The 14,476-nt window shown below is 41.3% G+C and overlaps 1 protein-coding gene across 1 annotated transcript in view; it reads right to left on the reverse strand.

Moving 5' to 3' along the window:
- arrdc1b (arrestin domain containing 1b) overlaps positions 1 to 14,476 on the reverse strand; it is a 41,358-nt gene that overhangs the window by 16,311 nt on the left and 10,571 nt on the right. Inside the window, exon 2 of the mRNA XM_074616765.1 lies at positions 2,887 to 2,997. Within this exon, the coding sequence (XP_074472866.1) occupies positions 2,887 to 2,997 (111 nt within the window). The remainder of the gene's footprint in view (positions 1 to 2,886; positions 2,998 to 14,476) is intronic.

A 14,476-nucleotide genomic window follows, 5' to 3' on the forward strand; every position in this document is an offset into this window, starting at 1 on the left:
CTTTGAAAATGGCCATGCCAGTTTTTCCTTGCCAGAATTTAGCATAAGTTCAGAGCGTTACTTAGCCTCCTTCGTGACAAGCTAGTATGACATGGTTGGTACCAATGGATAGTGTCGAGGTTTGATACAGCTGTTATGTTTTCTTACACTCATAATTCAGTAAAAGTGTCCCATAAATATTTTTTTTACATTTTAGTTGCCATAAATTTACAATATTTATACTGACAATGTGGCAACCTACAGATCATGTAAAGGTTTTTCTTTTCTAAATAGTTACACAAGACCTATAACCATACACTATTCAGACCAAAGCTCATCAAGTGGTATGCCAACGGGTTTGCATGTTACTGTGTGAGGTGGCGGGTGTGTTCATGTTTGTGCCTGTTTGTTGGCTCAGTCTGAGTCATCTGAGCCAGCTCTTAGGCCTTCATTTCACTTCCCTTTTTGACATTAGATCTACAGTAACGGATGTACTGAACTGGGGTAAAATCACGTCAAACGGTACAATAATTTACATTGTTGTAATAATGACACACTCAAATCACCTGGGTTCATAATAAGAATGTAAGATGGAACAGAAAAGAGGGAGAACCTCAGTTGTGAACTAGATACTGGAATAAGAAATATTATAATACACTATAATGTATATATTATTTCATAATGCAAAAATATCTTCAGTTTCCGCTTCAGTATCTTATTTCAACAGGTGTAACACCATGCGCGTTTATCTTGAAATGGGGCAGCTCACTAACTTACACTAACATTTTGAATTCTTCTAGATAACAGTACTATGTTGACACGAAGCAGTGTTACACTCTAAACAAGTGGAATTAACCAACACCTTTTAGTTTTTTCACAAGTCAGATCTGAAATTAAAGGGGCAAATTGTTCAAATCACAAAAATAAACACTTTCTCAGTTTCACCGAAGTGTCTAGCCATGCATGTAGTTTTGTTTCCATCTACTCAGGTTTTGAAACACCCCTATGTTGTGTTCACAACCTGTGTCTGCTGCCCCAAAGTGTCAGGTGGGTATTACAGGTTTAAAGCTATGTTAATACATTTTAATGTGATTATAATATATTTTTTATATATAGTGATTATAGTGTTTTTATAGTATACATTTTTAGTTTGTAGAAAAATGAGACAATCTCTGTGAAGATTTGTTTATGTGCTACTTTTATCCCATTTATTCTGTGTACCAGTGTTGGATCTGTGTGATCAGTATATTTGATATACCGCATATTATATTATTTGATTATTATTAACAACAAGCAATATTTTAATGACACATCTGGTCAAAGTAATTTGAAGTACTTTATATGTAGTTGGGTAGTTTAATCTATAATAATGCCTCATATGTTGTATGTACATTTATAGTATGAAACTTAACTAGAAAGTATAGCTGTCATAAATGGTCTATCTGAAATGTAGTGGAGTGTAGAAGTATAAAGTAGCATACAATGGGAAAAAAGCACTTCAACATTCTACTTACAAGTACAAGTACAGTTCTTGAGTAAAAGCACTTTCCAGTAGTATAGTACGTATATATATATAGACTGGTCTGGTGTATACCACATGTTGAAGCACAGTCCTGGGTTAAACATTGAACCGCTTCTTGGTGTTTTAACCAGCATGGATTACATGCTTGAATGACTGCCATTAAGTCCCACAGTGTGATTTGCATTTACAACACATTTCATGCATGCATGGCACATTTCACCTTCTGGCTGTGGGCGGTATCGGCAACAAAGACAAAAGATTGAAGATGACGCTCACAACAAAAGGTCCTGTAAGCTCTCATTTCCGCGGGTGAGCAGGGCGTCAGTGCAGCAGGGCAGGATGGTACCCAGACACTGTCCTCTGGGGAGCATTTCCAACCTTCTGATCAGACACTGCCGACCACATCTCACCTCAGAGAGGCAGCATGCAGAGAGGCCGGCTGGATACATGACTGCAGGGGATTGCTACTCTGACTGATTGAGGCTTTAACTCCTCACTACACGGCCGCAAAAAAACTTGCTGCTGTCTTTGTGAGATTAAGCCTGTTACAGCAGATTTACCATAAACCAAATGAGGCGAAAGACGGGAGGCTTCAATCACGTCACACAGCGTTGTTATGACAGGGAGTTTCTGACATTTCAGTGCTCTCAGGGGAGCCGGATGAAACCGTTTGTGTTATGTATAGGATGTGTGCACTGCACAAATATGAATGAAGATTAACAACTGCCTGTAACGTTAGAGAAGTGTCTGCTGTATGCATCAAATGGACAAAACATGTAGAGAAATTCAGTCCTTTCTGACGGGGAACTGAAGCTGTTGTATCCATCTATGCTCTTGACAAAGACTCCACAAGACTCCATTGAAAAAAACAGTAATTTTACCTCGCAGAACACGGGAGTTGCTGGTCTGTGTGAATCCGAACAACCCAAAGTCCCACAATAACACATACAAACTAACCGACCGTGTTCTGTGAGGTAAAATTACTGCTTTTTTCAATGGAATCTGGCTGCTTTAGCGAGAGCATATAACAGATTCAGTTCCCCGTCGGAAACAGACTATATAGCTGTCTCACGGCAAGTTAAACTGCTGAAAATATTCTAAATATATAATAATATAGGGTACACTTAAACTGATATTGATTTTTTGATGTGGCTAAAATAGGTTTTGCTGCTGCTCCCGTCCACAGCAGTGCATTGCTTTGGTTCCATGCGGTAACTCCTATTACTGTAGGTAATACACTGACTATAGATAAGTACCTCATACAACCCCACTTAAAAACACCCAAACCATTCCTTTAAGGTCACCATTCATGTACCCGTGTGTTTAGATGAGTGCAACCAGCAGAAAAAGCTAAAAAATCATCTTTTAGCTTTTATTGTCATCACCTTTGTCGGCAACAGACAACGTGCTGTTGAAGTACTGCTCCTCCAGCATCCATGAGGCGTCGTTCACTTTGTTGGAGATCCCACATAAGCCCTGACAGTACACCTTGATGGCTGTGGAAAGAGGAGAGGAAATGAGTCAATCTACTGCCTGGTTCTTTGCATGTTAACTGGTAGTTTTTCCTAAGCGATAACACTTCCATGAGATTCATCATTCATATTAATTTTATTTGGAAAGAGAACAGTTGTCTCATGTAAACGCAGTCAGTTCGGGCTCCACAGTGTGAAAAATACAGACCACTCCAGCACAACATACACTGATTAGCATGAGAATGACTCGCAAAGAGGGACGGCTCACTTAATCATTATGGGCCCGCTCATGTGCATTCTGCTGTGGTGATTAATAATCACAGCAGGCTGTGAATGGTGTTTCTGTCAACAGATGGAAGAGAGGAGGAACTTTATGAGTGAGCTGTTGTGAAACTGAACTGATTGGTCGTCACCTGCCGAGTCATGCTGCTAACCTGCGTTTTACTGGAGTGATGATGCTTGTGATGATGCAACAGGTTCAATAAAGCTGAGGTCATATCAAGATTACTGATAATACCATAGACTGTAAATGAGAAGTGGACGTAGTCACCGTGACGTCACCCATTGGTTTGTGGACTGCTGTTTTGATGCCTAAAGTTTGGCATTTTGGCCATCGCAATGTTCGTTTTTTCAACCGAATGCTGAATAAGATATTTTCAGGCAACCGAAAAGGTTATAATTAACTTTCATGAACTGAAAACACACAGTGAAAGGTCTAAGACAAAAACACAGACAACTCCCAGACCGGACAGCGCCGTGGTAACGACCTGTCAATCACAAGGTAGCCACGCCCTAAAGCATACCCTTCTTTATGGTCTATTTGACTCTAAATGGGACCATCATTTACTAAATGAACATCATGCTGTATTGAAGAAGACTTGAAACTAGCGATTGAGACCATAAACTCATGTTTACAATGTTTACTGAGGTAAAAATGAGCATTAGGATAATTTTCTCCATAGACTTCTATACAATCTGACTTTATTTTGCAACCAGAGTGGCCTCCTGCTTGATATTAGAAAGAATGCAAGTTTAAGGCACTTCCGCATTGTCTTCACTTCTCAGACCCCAAAGGTTGCCCACTGGAAAATACAGAAGAATGCATGAATGAAGGCAAAAAGCCGCACAGGGACAGCTGAACCTGAATCCAGTATTTCCTGCCTGTTTAAGTCCGCCTGCCAAAATGTCTAAAAAACTGATTTGGGAATAAACAAAAATATGACATACAACATATTTGGTTGTTATTGCTCTTTGACATAAAATCCACCAGCCATGGGGAGTCAGCATGGCTTTTAATGTGAAGTAAATACATTTGGAGATATTTTTTTATGCCAGTGAATGAGGTTAACACAAGATAACTGGTAAAGTTAAGTAACATGATCTCCTGTGCTGCTGCTGCTTAGGGTGCAGGAAATGATGTTATCGTCTTCTCAAACTTGATTCAAAGATCAAGAAGATAACATCCGTTTTTGTCTACACAGAAGCCTTCAAAAGTTCACATTGGTGCTGGATATGTTCTATGACATCAGTCCACCGACAAGGAAAAGAACTGAAGTGAGCAGCAGGAACAGCACTGCAAGTCTGTCTCTCTCTCTCTGTATCACCCCTCCTCTCTCTCTGTCCCTCTTGTCTCTCTGTTGATCTGTCTGTGAGGAAATGAAATCTCTCTGATAATGCGCACACACACGCACACACACACACACACACACACACACACACACACACAAAACTGTGACAGAAGCCAAAGGATTAAACAGAAAGATGGCCCAGCCTCAGTGTTATCTCAGTATTCAGATAAGCAGACAGACAGTCAGACAGATAGGGCTAAGTATCGTTCTGAATGTTTTGTTAGTGACCACAGTGTGACATCTGAATTTCTCTCCTTCCTTTCTTTTCTTTCGTGTTTAGCAGCAGCAGGTGTAATTTTTTTTTACCATGTTCACCATCTCACTTTAGCGTGTTAGCGTGCAAACATTTTCTAATGAGAACTAAACATAAAGTATAGCTGAGGCTGAGGATGAGGTCATTAGTTTTGCAGGCATTTTGGACATAAATTGAAGTAGTGGACAAATTACAATTTGACCTGATGGTGGTTAAAGTCCTTCAAACTCACTTCACTTCACATACAGCTTCACACAACGGTAAACACACTCTGCAGCCTGCAGTTCAGTGTGTCCTGTTTCATCTAAAAAAAAAAAAAAAAATGCGTTGGAAAAAATAAACCTTAGACAAACATAAACGTCTCACGGCAACAATATTTACTGTTGCCTAGTATTTACTAGTGCAAGCTGGATGTAATGAATGAAATGCAGCAGAGGAATTGAAACTAAGAGCGTCTGTCTCCACAGTAAATCATCTGTTGAGGATTCGATGGTTATTAATTTGTGCTTTAAAACGTAACTGCCATGAAACAATGAGAAAATAACTTTTCTTTCTCTCATTCACAGCACCACTGTGATGAATCCCTCTTCTAACGTTACCGCTCACCCTCGCGATCTCTCTCTCCGTTTTCTCACTTCCTTTTTTTAAAATGAGTCAGGAAGCCAACAGCAGAGCCTAACTTTACTTTCAATGTTATCAAACAAAGAGAAATGTTCTCCCCTCGTCCTAAAATGGTCCTAAATCGATACTAGAGAACTTCCTTGTTTATGAATTGTTCATGAATACACAAATAGAAGCAGCGCTGTGTGTGTGTTTCACCAATCAGCGACAGTCATCCATGCAAACTCCACCCCAAAAGTTCCAGTATTTTCAGAAAGTACAGCCTCCCGACTAGGGCCTTTTTGGGGGGTGAAAGGACCCATAAAATGTCCCCGGAACTTAATTTAGACCCTGGTCATTGGTTGAAACACAATGAGTTCCTCAAAAGGTTCCTAGCTCTGGGGGAAAGTTCCTGCGGTGGAAACAGGGCATTTCATGGCATTCAACCCAATATTTGTCAAGACGTTTCACTCAAAACCAAAAATGTGAACTTGCTGGTGGCGCTAGAAGAAAAGTCAGGACAGTTTTTGATACGCAATGCTTGACATTATTTGGTCACTACTACCAGACTTCTGGTATAATAGTGCGGGCAAAAAACAACAACCCAAAACAAAGGCTCTGATGTAAAAAATATCGTGCCTCCGACTGTTTTTGACCAATCACAGGCTCACACACCCACACAGGATCCTGTGCTGGCATCACAGAAACCACACGCACACTCTCAAAGTGACAGATGGTTGGGCTCTCGACACCGGCATGACTGTTGGCACAGTTTGGGGGAGGAAGGAGGAACCTCTGCCACCGGTAAAAAAAAACGAAACCAAAATCTGCAGCTCAAAAAAACACAAACAAACACAGAACAGAGCGGTGCCCTTCAGCCATGCAGACTAACGTCCATTTATGTGGTCATTAACTAAACCCTGCAATCTGCTCCCCCAGCCATCTGCCTCATTCATGAAGGAGAATAATACCTTTATACTTCACATTAACACACCCTCACAGTCATAGAGTCATCACACTTCACCGAAGCAACGGTAGAAGTGTCAAGTAGACAAATATGACAGAAAAAGGGAGCCATTACTGATATTGTTTACAGCTGTCTGTTGTGGAAAAGTGAAGAGGTCAGCCCATGAAAGGTCAGCACCGGGGTAATCTGTTAATATCCCCAGCAGCAGCAGCAGCAGCAGCAGCAGCAGCAGCAGCAGCAGGAAGAGTGGCTGCACAGCTGAATAGTGAATAGTCGTGTCATAAGAGATGCTTTGGTAGATAGACTGGCTGTCTGCGGCTGAATAATGGGCCGACCTCTCCACAGACAAATGGAGCCAGATGGACCAGGAGTGGTGATGATGTGTTTGATGAGACGCACATCCAGACATAAAGATGATATGTCGTCACAATTCACCACGGACACCATGAAGGCAGTAGAGGTCCAAAACCTAAATTTAAGCTCCAGTCTTTTGCCTAGTTGTAGTATAACCTCATGGGAGTGAGTGTGAGTTGCAGAGTTGGAGATATCGGCCGTAGTGATGTCTGCCTTCTCACAGCGGTTATATCACAGCAAAAATATATTCTTTCTTCTTTTTAAAATAATTTTCAATCATATGAGCTATGAATATTAAAAATGTGCATAAAAACAGGTGGATACAAAGGTGCATAATTAATGCGTGATTAATCCAGCTGCTCTGACACTTACAGATGGCATTGGCACACTCAAATACATCAAAAGAACAAAAATGTAAAAATCAATATAATAACAATATGAGTAATTCATGGTAGCATTTGGTAATTCAAGTTTTTTTTAAGTATTCTTTTTTCGGCACAGTGAGAGAATGCGGTTCATAATTGGTACCGAAATTGTACCACTAAAATCAGTTTCCAAATCAATTTGGTGCAAGAAATAGTCCTTAAAGTTCCAGATCCATGCTAAATGTGTGATCTGTGATGCCCAGTTCAAGTAGTCCTTTACAAACCTCAGAGGTTTAAAGACTGAAATACTGCAGCGCAAATTCAATTCACAAGCATTTGTTTGGTTTTGTGAAGCTGACAGGTTCCAAGTCATCTACACACCAGCAGCTATGGATCACACCTTGTTTCTGCCAGCACAGGAATCTACGCCAGGAGGCAGCTCTCCACAGAATAAACCCCAGCCTGAGGGAGACTGACACTCAGTAGTAAGAGGGAAGCCAGCAGCAGAGCATGCTCTGACTCAGCAGCTGCCTGGATTTGTTGCCAACACACTGGAGTCTGTCCAGGTCCTCTCCACGGTTCAATGAGAGTGTCTGTAGGCGGAGATGATACTGGTGCTACTACTCATTAGATTTTACGAACTAGACTGTGTGGGCAGAGAAATCCAGGAGAGAAGATGTAATCTATAGCGTCTCCAGATCTGGCTGCCGTGTTGTATCAAACGGTTCTGTGATGTGGGTTAGAACAGGGTGTTGGTGGATCATGGAGGATGTGGGCGGGAGTCGAAGGTGTGGTACTGATGAGTATGTGGATAACTCGGTAAGGTGAGATTATCTGTTTTGTGCCATTGTTCTGACAAGTATATCCTGTTTTTAGTGCACTTGGCTGGCCGAACGTCCCTGAGGGGATGATAAAGTCAAACAAATATGTCATACGATGAGAAACAGACTCTGTGGAGGAAACTGATGCTGATACAATACCTGACTTTTGGTTCTGAGTCAGATTTTTGTGGGCGTAATTCCCACCTTCTGATTCCACCATTAGCTGCTAGCTGCCGGCTCAGACAAATCCGTATTCAGAGTCGTGCGCTATCCCGGCTGTATGGGTTGTAGCTGCTGCAGTAGTGGGCCAATCACACGTTGCATTAAATTGAAGAACATTTGCGGTGATTGGCTGCGAGCAAAACCATACAATTAGTCATTTTTTTTCTAGATCTGGGCACAAAAAGGATCGATTACGGGTTTTGTTTGACTGGAGAAGCTTCGATACTATTTGGTACTGGGTTATTTCGGTCGATAGGCATCGAGTACCGATACCTAGCCCTAATCTGATCAAAGAATAAGTAGAGAAGATTACGAATATGACCAGACATTCATGCCACTTTTTGTTACTTGACAACTTTGATATTCAGTGCTATCAACACATTTTGGTTGGCACCAAAGAATTGAGGGTTCAATACCCGATCCTAAGTATACCATGGTCAATTACCACATGCAAAAGACATTTGTTTGTTGGCAGTTTAACCCATGTTTAGGTCAGTTTCACTAGTGAGAGCTGGCTTAACTGATAGCAAGTAGCAACTGTAGCAAGTACTGTTGCCAGCCATGGTTACATAAAGTTTAGTTTGGTGGTTAAACCTTTCTATTGTCTTGGTTTTGTTTGTTGATTCCTGAGCTTCTATGGCATCCTCCCTATGGCATCAATGACTTCCTGGTGAAGTCATTGATGCCACACGTTTCTTTTCCACCTCTCCTTGTGCAGGAATTTTGTCCTTCAGGGCGTTCTTTCCCGAAAATATATGCCAGTTACGCAACATGGTTGTTTGCTCCGTCATCAGATTTTCCAAACAAAGAGCAAACTTATTTTATGATCGAGTTTCTTTACAGAAATGATGTTTGCATGCTGGCGCTCACAGCAGAACTAGACATTGAGTGAGAAAAACAACTTTAGCAACAAATATTTGACTTTTCCATGAAAAAGGCCGAACTGTGTCTGTGGGATAAAACCATTAAGTCAGAGCTTGCAGCTCGTTGCATCAGGACATGGGAAAATGAGTCAGCTTGAGGGGGTTGGTGGGAAGCATGCAGGGAAGCTGGGCTGATAATGTCAGTTCCTTATTTACACTGATTACACCAGAGTCCAGTTTCGGCTAACAGCTGGAAGCACAAAGGAGCCTCAGTTTGTTTAAGGTCTGAACTTTACAAGAACAAAGCAGAATGAGGAAACCCCCTGACCTCTCAGACACACAACACACCAGAGAAGAACTGTGTCTTTACGACGACTAGGATTTCATCCTGAAGTGGGTCAGGGATGTGAATGAGATTAGAAAAGGCTGTTTGATTTACTTGAATTGATCAGCATTCCTCACATGCACTAAAAGGCTTCTCGGACGTCAGATATAAATTCCAGCATAATGAGGCCTGGAAACTCCCAAAGCAGTGTCTGTGTGATAAGACTGGACTGCTTTAAATGAAGCGTCTGTAGAAATGATACAAACCACTCGAACTGAAGGGGATGCAGCAGTTCATCTAATTTACATGACGTCTCACACTGATGGCAGTAATGAAAATACTTATATTAAAGGTGCTAAATGAGAGATTGGGAGCATTTCTATTGCCGCCCAACGGCTCTCAACATGGCAACAGCTGAGGCAGCGGCTCGTAGCTAACAGGTTAACAGCCCTAACAGTGAAGACAAAGGCAACAGTGATGACAGAGCTAACAGTGTTAACCTGGGGGTGAACCGGTGGGTGGGCGCTACGCTTTTACGACGGCGCAGTCGGTAGGGATGCCGTTATCAGCTGTAACCTGCTGTGTGAACGCAGTGCAGAGCGGCGGCAGTGTGGCACACTCACATAGGGCTTCACAATTATGGCCAAAATTATTATCACGATTATTTTGATCAATATTGAGATCACCATAATTTATCACGATTATTTATTGATTTTAGGGACAACATTTTTTTTATTGCAATTTCACAATAATTGTGCAGCCCTATGCTCACATGCACTAAAAGCATAAACGACTGGCCCTGCTACGTCAACAAAGCACGGAGAATCTCGAATTACAACACACACAGAGGGAGAGTGACTTCGTTCTCTGCTCAGGTAGACATCGCTCCTCTATATCTTTACATAGCAAATAGTTGTCTGCTGCTATATTGATGCTCTGGATAACATATAGAGCACCTCTAAGGTTAAATTGTAAACAAAACATTTGTAGGTCGTACTGGTGCAGTTTTGATGGACTGACCATCCTGTGATTGCATTATTCATGGAGAGATTCCTACAGAATTATACTGCACAAGAATGACTTACAATTTTATTTTGTCATGTTTTTCTGCAAGACTCATTTCACCAGCGAGGTCAGAGCTCAGACAGAGAGGTATTTTCTGGGGGAGTTTTGAGAAAAAGAATTTCATTAACAAAAGCCATGAAGGACAGAGAACAAAAATGCACCAGAAACCACTGATCCTCTTTTCCCTGAATATTTCTAAAACCTTTTCTCGAAAGTATTTCTAGTATACCTTCCACAAACCCCAGAGGTCACAGCCTTCACTCTGTACAAAAAGGACAGCAGAGTAATCCGATGCTACACTTACAACCTTCATTAAATCTTTAAGCGCTGCAAACAATTAGTCCTTCTCTCTTTTCCAACATCTCCCTCCCTCGTCTCCTCTCTAATGCTTCTCAGTGTGAGGCATGTCAAACACAGCCACCTGATCTTATGATCTATTACTCCTGACTGTAAGGGAACCCCCTGCAGCAGAACAGAGCCTGGACTGTTCGCTCAGACATGTCCTGAGTTACCTCTCTGTTACGCTCAGCCTCTAAACGCTCATTTTGTGCATCGAGATTCGAGAAGCATGAGGATCAGCCAAATCAGATCATCAGACAACAGTTTGAGACAGCCTTTTGTATATGACGACATCAATTTACCATGTTCTTCTTTATTTGCTGTTGTGCAACTGTGATGTTTGAGAGGATATTAAAGACGAAACATACAGAATAAACTTCATTTAATCAGCTGAACTCACTGAGATTAAGATCTTTTCAGGAGAGACCTGAGTATGTAACCTGACCCGCCAGATGGTTTGTTACACAGAACAAATTGGAAACTGTTTGGAAAAGGGCAGACACTTTCAAAAAAAATACTTGGCAGGTGATTGGATGAACCATCTGTCAATCAAACTCTTGCTGAAGCCAGTCGGGAGAAGAGCAAAAACATCTTTTCCATCAAGAAAAGCCTTCGGTGTCGTTCTTTGCTCTTCTTTCAATGAAGAAATAGTCTCCAGTTCTGCTATAACTGATGCTACTGCAGCATCTACGCTAACCTCTGTGGGAGACGTCATTGTTGTTTAGAACAAACAGTTGCCTTCCTCCCTCCAGTAGAAACTTGGATAATGTATGATGACGTTGGCCACGTCAAACTAAATTAGTTCTCGTCACTAGTGTTCACTTCTTTGCTGTAATATTAATTCCACACTCTGCTTGTGAAGTAATCTGTCAACATTCAATCACAGACCAGCCCATGTATACATTATTCACCTCCTCTGTGGCTGCTGACGAGCTTTGCACACTTCAGTCAGATCGCTTAATGATGTTTGTGTTTGCATGAGTTTAGGTTCAAACACATCTGCATGTACAGTACACACAAATCCCTGTGTATGTTTGCATGCATGTGTAAGAGGCTTATCCCCGCAGAAGTTACGTCATAAAACAACCAGCAGACGTGTAATCTGCACTCTGCACACTCGCTCCCGCGTTACCCATCGCGCCACGAAATTTCCACATTTCACTGCATTAGCCTCGAATCCAGACAGACGTCAAGACCGGAGGAGACACACACACTGCCCTCTGTATTCAGACCTTCAGGACAACAACACATTTAGCAGCTAGATTATCATCAGGTTGTCATTATACCACATTTAGCAAAAAGGGAATTAATCACTTCTTTCTCTGGATATTTCTTCTATTTCATTGTTTTGATATTTGAGGCTTTGCTTGAGAATCAAACACTGTAAACACTACCTCTCCGCCAGCTAAGGATCACTTTTGATGGTATCTATGTCAGCAAGGAGACCTACATTTAAGCACTGACTTCTCCCTTGCGGCAATCAACAATGTCCTTAGTTGACCTGATCTCACTGTTCTGGTATCAGATACAAAGCAACTACTTTCAGGACCAAAACTGGGTGTAATCATGACAGTTAAAACCACAACATGTGACTGTTATGAATCAGAGATCAAAGTTTAGTCACAGAGTTCAACAATTCTCTCTGCATCCATATTCATTATATTTTGAAAGTGTTGAATTCAGGGCTGTCAATCGATTCAAATATCTAATCACGATTAATCGCATGATTGGCCATGATTAATCGCAAATTAATTGCACATTTTTTATCTTTTCAAAATGTAACTTAAAGGGAGATTTGTAAAGTATTTAATACTCTTATCAACATGGGAGTGGGCAAATATGCTTGCTTTATGCAAATGTATGTATATATTTATTATTGCAATCAATTAACAACACAAAACAATGACAAATATTGTCCATAAACCCTCACAGGTACTGCATTCAGAAAAATCGCACGTTGCGTTAATGCGTTAAAAAAAATGGTGCCGTTAAAAGGAATTTGCATTAACGCGTTATTATTGCGTTAATTTTGACAGCCCTAATTTATTGCTAAAACTGATCTTCACTGTGTTTTGTAACCAGTCTACATACTTGCAGTACAGAGATATTTACTCTGGTGCAAACAGTCCAACTACAGTTTGAAAATGTCATTAGTCATTTAGTATCAGCTGACGCCCAACAGTGACCTTCAGACCTCTGCTCACTCCCTCTCAATGTAACCGTCACAGCTGATTTTATGATGAGTGAGTGTTCCAACTGCTGTAATATTTGTGTTATTTGCAGCATCACTATCTGACTCATCAGTACCATCCAAAGAGTTAACACGTGAACCATTATCAAGAGCTAAACTTTGTAAAGAGGCAGCTCCCAGCCACTGCAGTTGTTTTGGAGAAGGCTGACGTTGAGCTAACACGGTGTGTTAAGGACATACACATTTCCATGGGTTTCCAAGTGTCATGAGAGACCTTTCGTTTATAAGCGAAGTACAGTAGGTTCAACAGTAACAAGAGCCGATAGAGCTTTTGTTTAAAAACATCTTAAAAATACATTGTTTTAAAAATTCCTGATGCTTAGGCCAAGTCAGGGCTCAACTTGGGCCCAGTGCGTGCTGCCAGGCTTTCAGTACACCGGAGGAAACCCTGGACTACAGCTCCCTGAAAAGGCCAAACACAAGCACGTGTCCAGCAATGGAATTATTTTCAACTATGACAAAAGACAAGCTTTGTCTAAAAATGTAGGTGAGGAGGGAGAGGTCGAGGGAGGATTAGCAGCATGTGGGGGAAGATGGAACCATGATTGAAACCTCTCATGGCTTCTCAAAAGCTGGACCAAACACACACACACACACACACACACACACACACTCACACACACACACACACACACACTCACACACAGGTTCACCTCTAAATATGGGCTATAAAAGACTTAATCTGTGTGTCCTGCAGTGAGTTATTCAATGTGGTTTCTCATTTCACAATCGACCAAAACCTCACAGCCTTCAGCCCTCTTAGCAAATACCACATACTGCTTCTCTGCTGTCTTTCAGATTATAACACGTTTTTTACGAAATATACTTTGTACAATGGTTCAATGAAAAGTTAATGCTGTTGTAATGGTATGAACCCAGGCAAGACGGTTGGTTTTCGGACATATCTGGGACTTCCACAACATGTACAAAGCAGCAACAGTGGTTATTTCTATACTCTTGGTGTGAATGCAGCTTAATGCTGCCGTAAATGAGAGCCCTGAGACTGAATCACAATAAATCTATCTTAAAACCAAAACTATGGAGCGAAAAAAAAGAGCTAAAGACGCCAGCAAGTGACGGCTTTCACATTACATACAGTCTTTTGATTAATTGTTAATTGGATTGAGATTATTCATTTACCACATGGGCCTGCATGACCACATCACATAACATTTCACAACATACCAGTACAACCATAAACCAGCTTCTTATCTCCCAGCTGAGCTGCAACACTTCTATCTTTAGTTTCTTTGTTGGCACTAATCAACGTTTTGTTCCACTTCCACAGAAGAGTGACATCCTCTCTGCAAACTCACTTTACAAAGCATAGGAAGTGGGACAGCTTTTAAGAGAGAGGAAGAGGATGGGGGTGGGGGGTGATGATCAGGGGTGTGTCTGTGCTTATCAGGGGGAATGAGACCGAATCCTCTTATGATAGACCTAAATAACC

This window comes from Sebastes fasciatus, chromosome 19 (assembly GCF_043250625.1).
Source record: "Sebastes fasciatus isolate fSebFas1 chromosome 19, fSebFas1.pri, whole genome shotgun sequence".
Taxonomy (NCBI): domain Eukaryota; kingdom Metazoa; phylum Chordata; class Actinopteri; order Perciformes; family Sebastidae; genus Sebastes; species Sebastes fasciatus.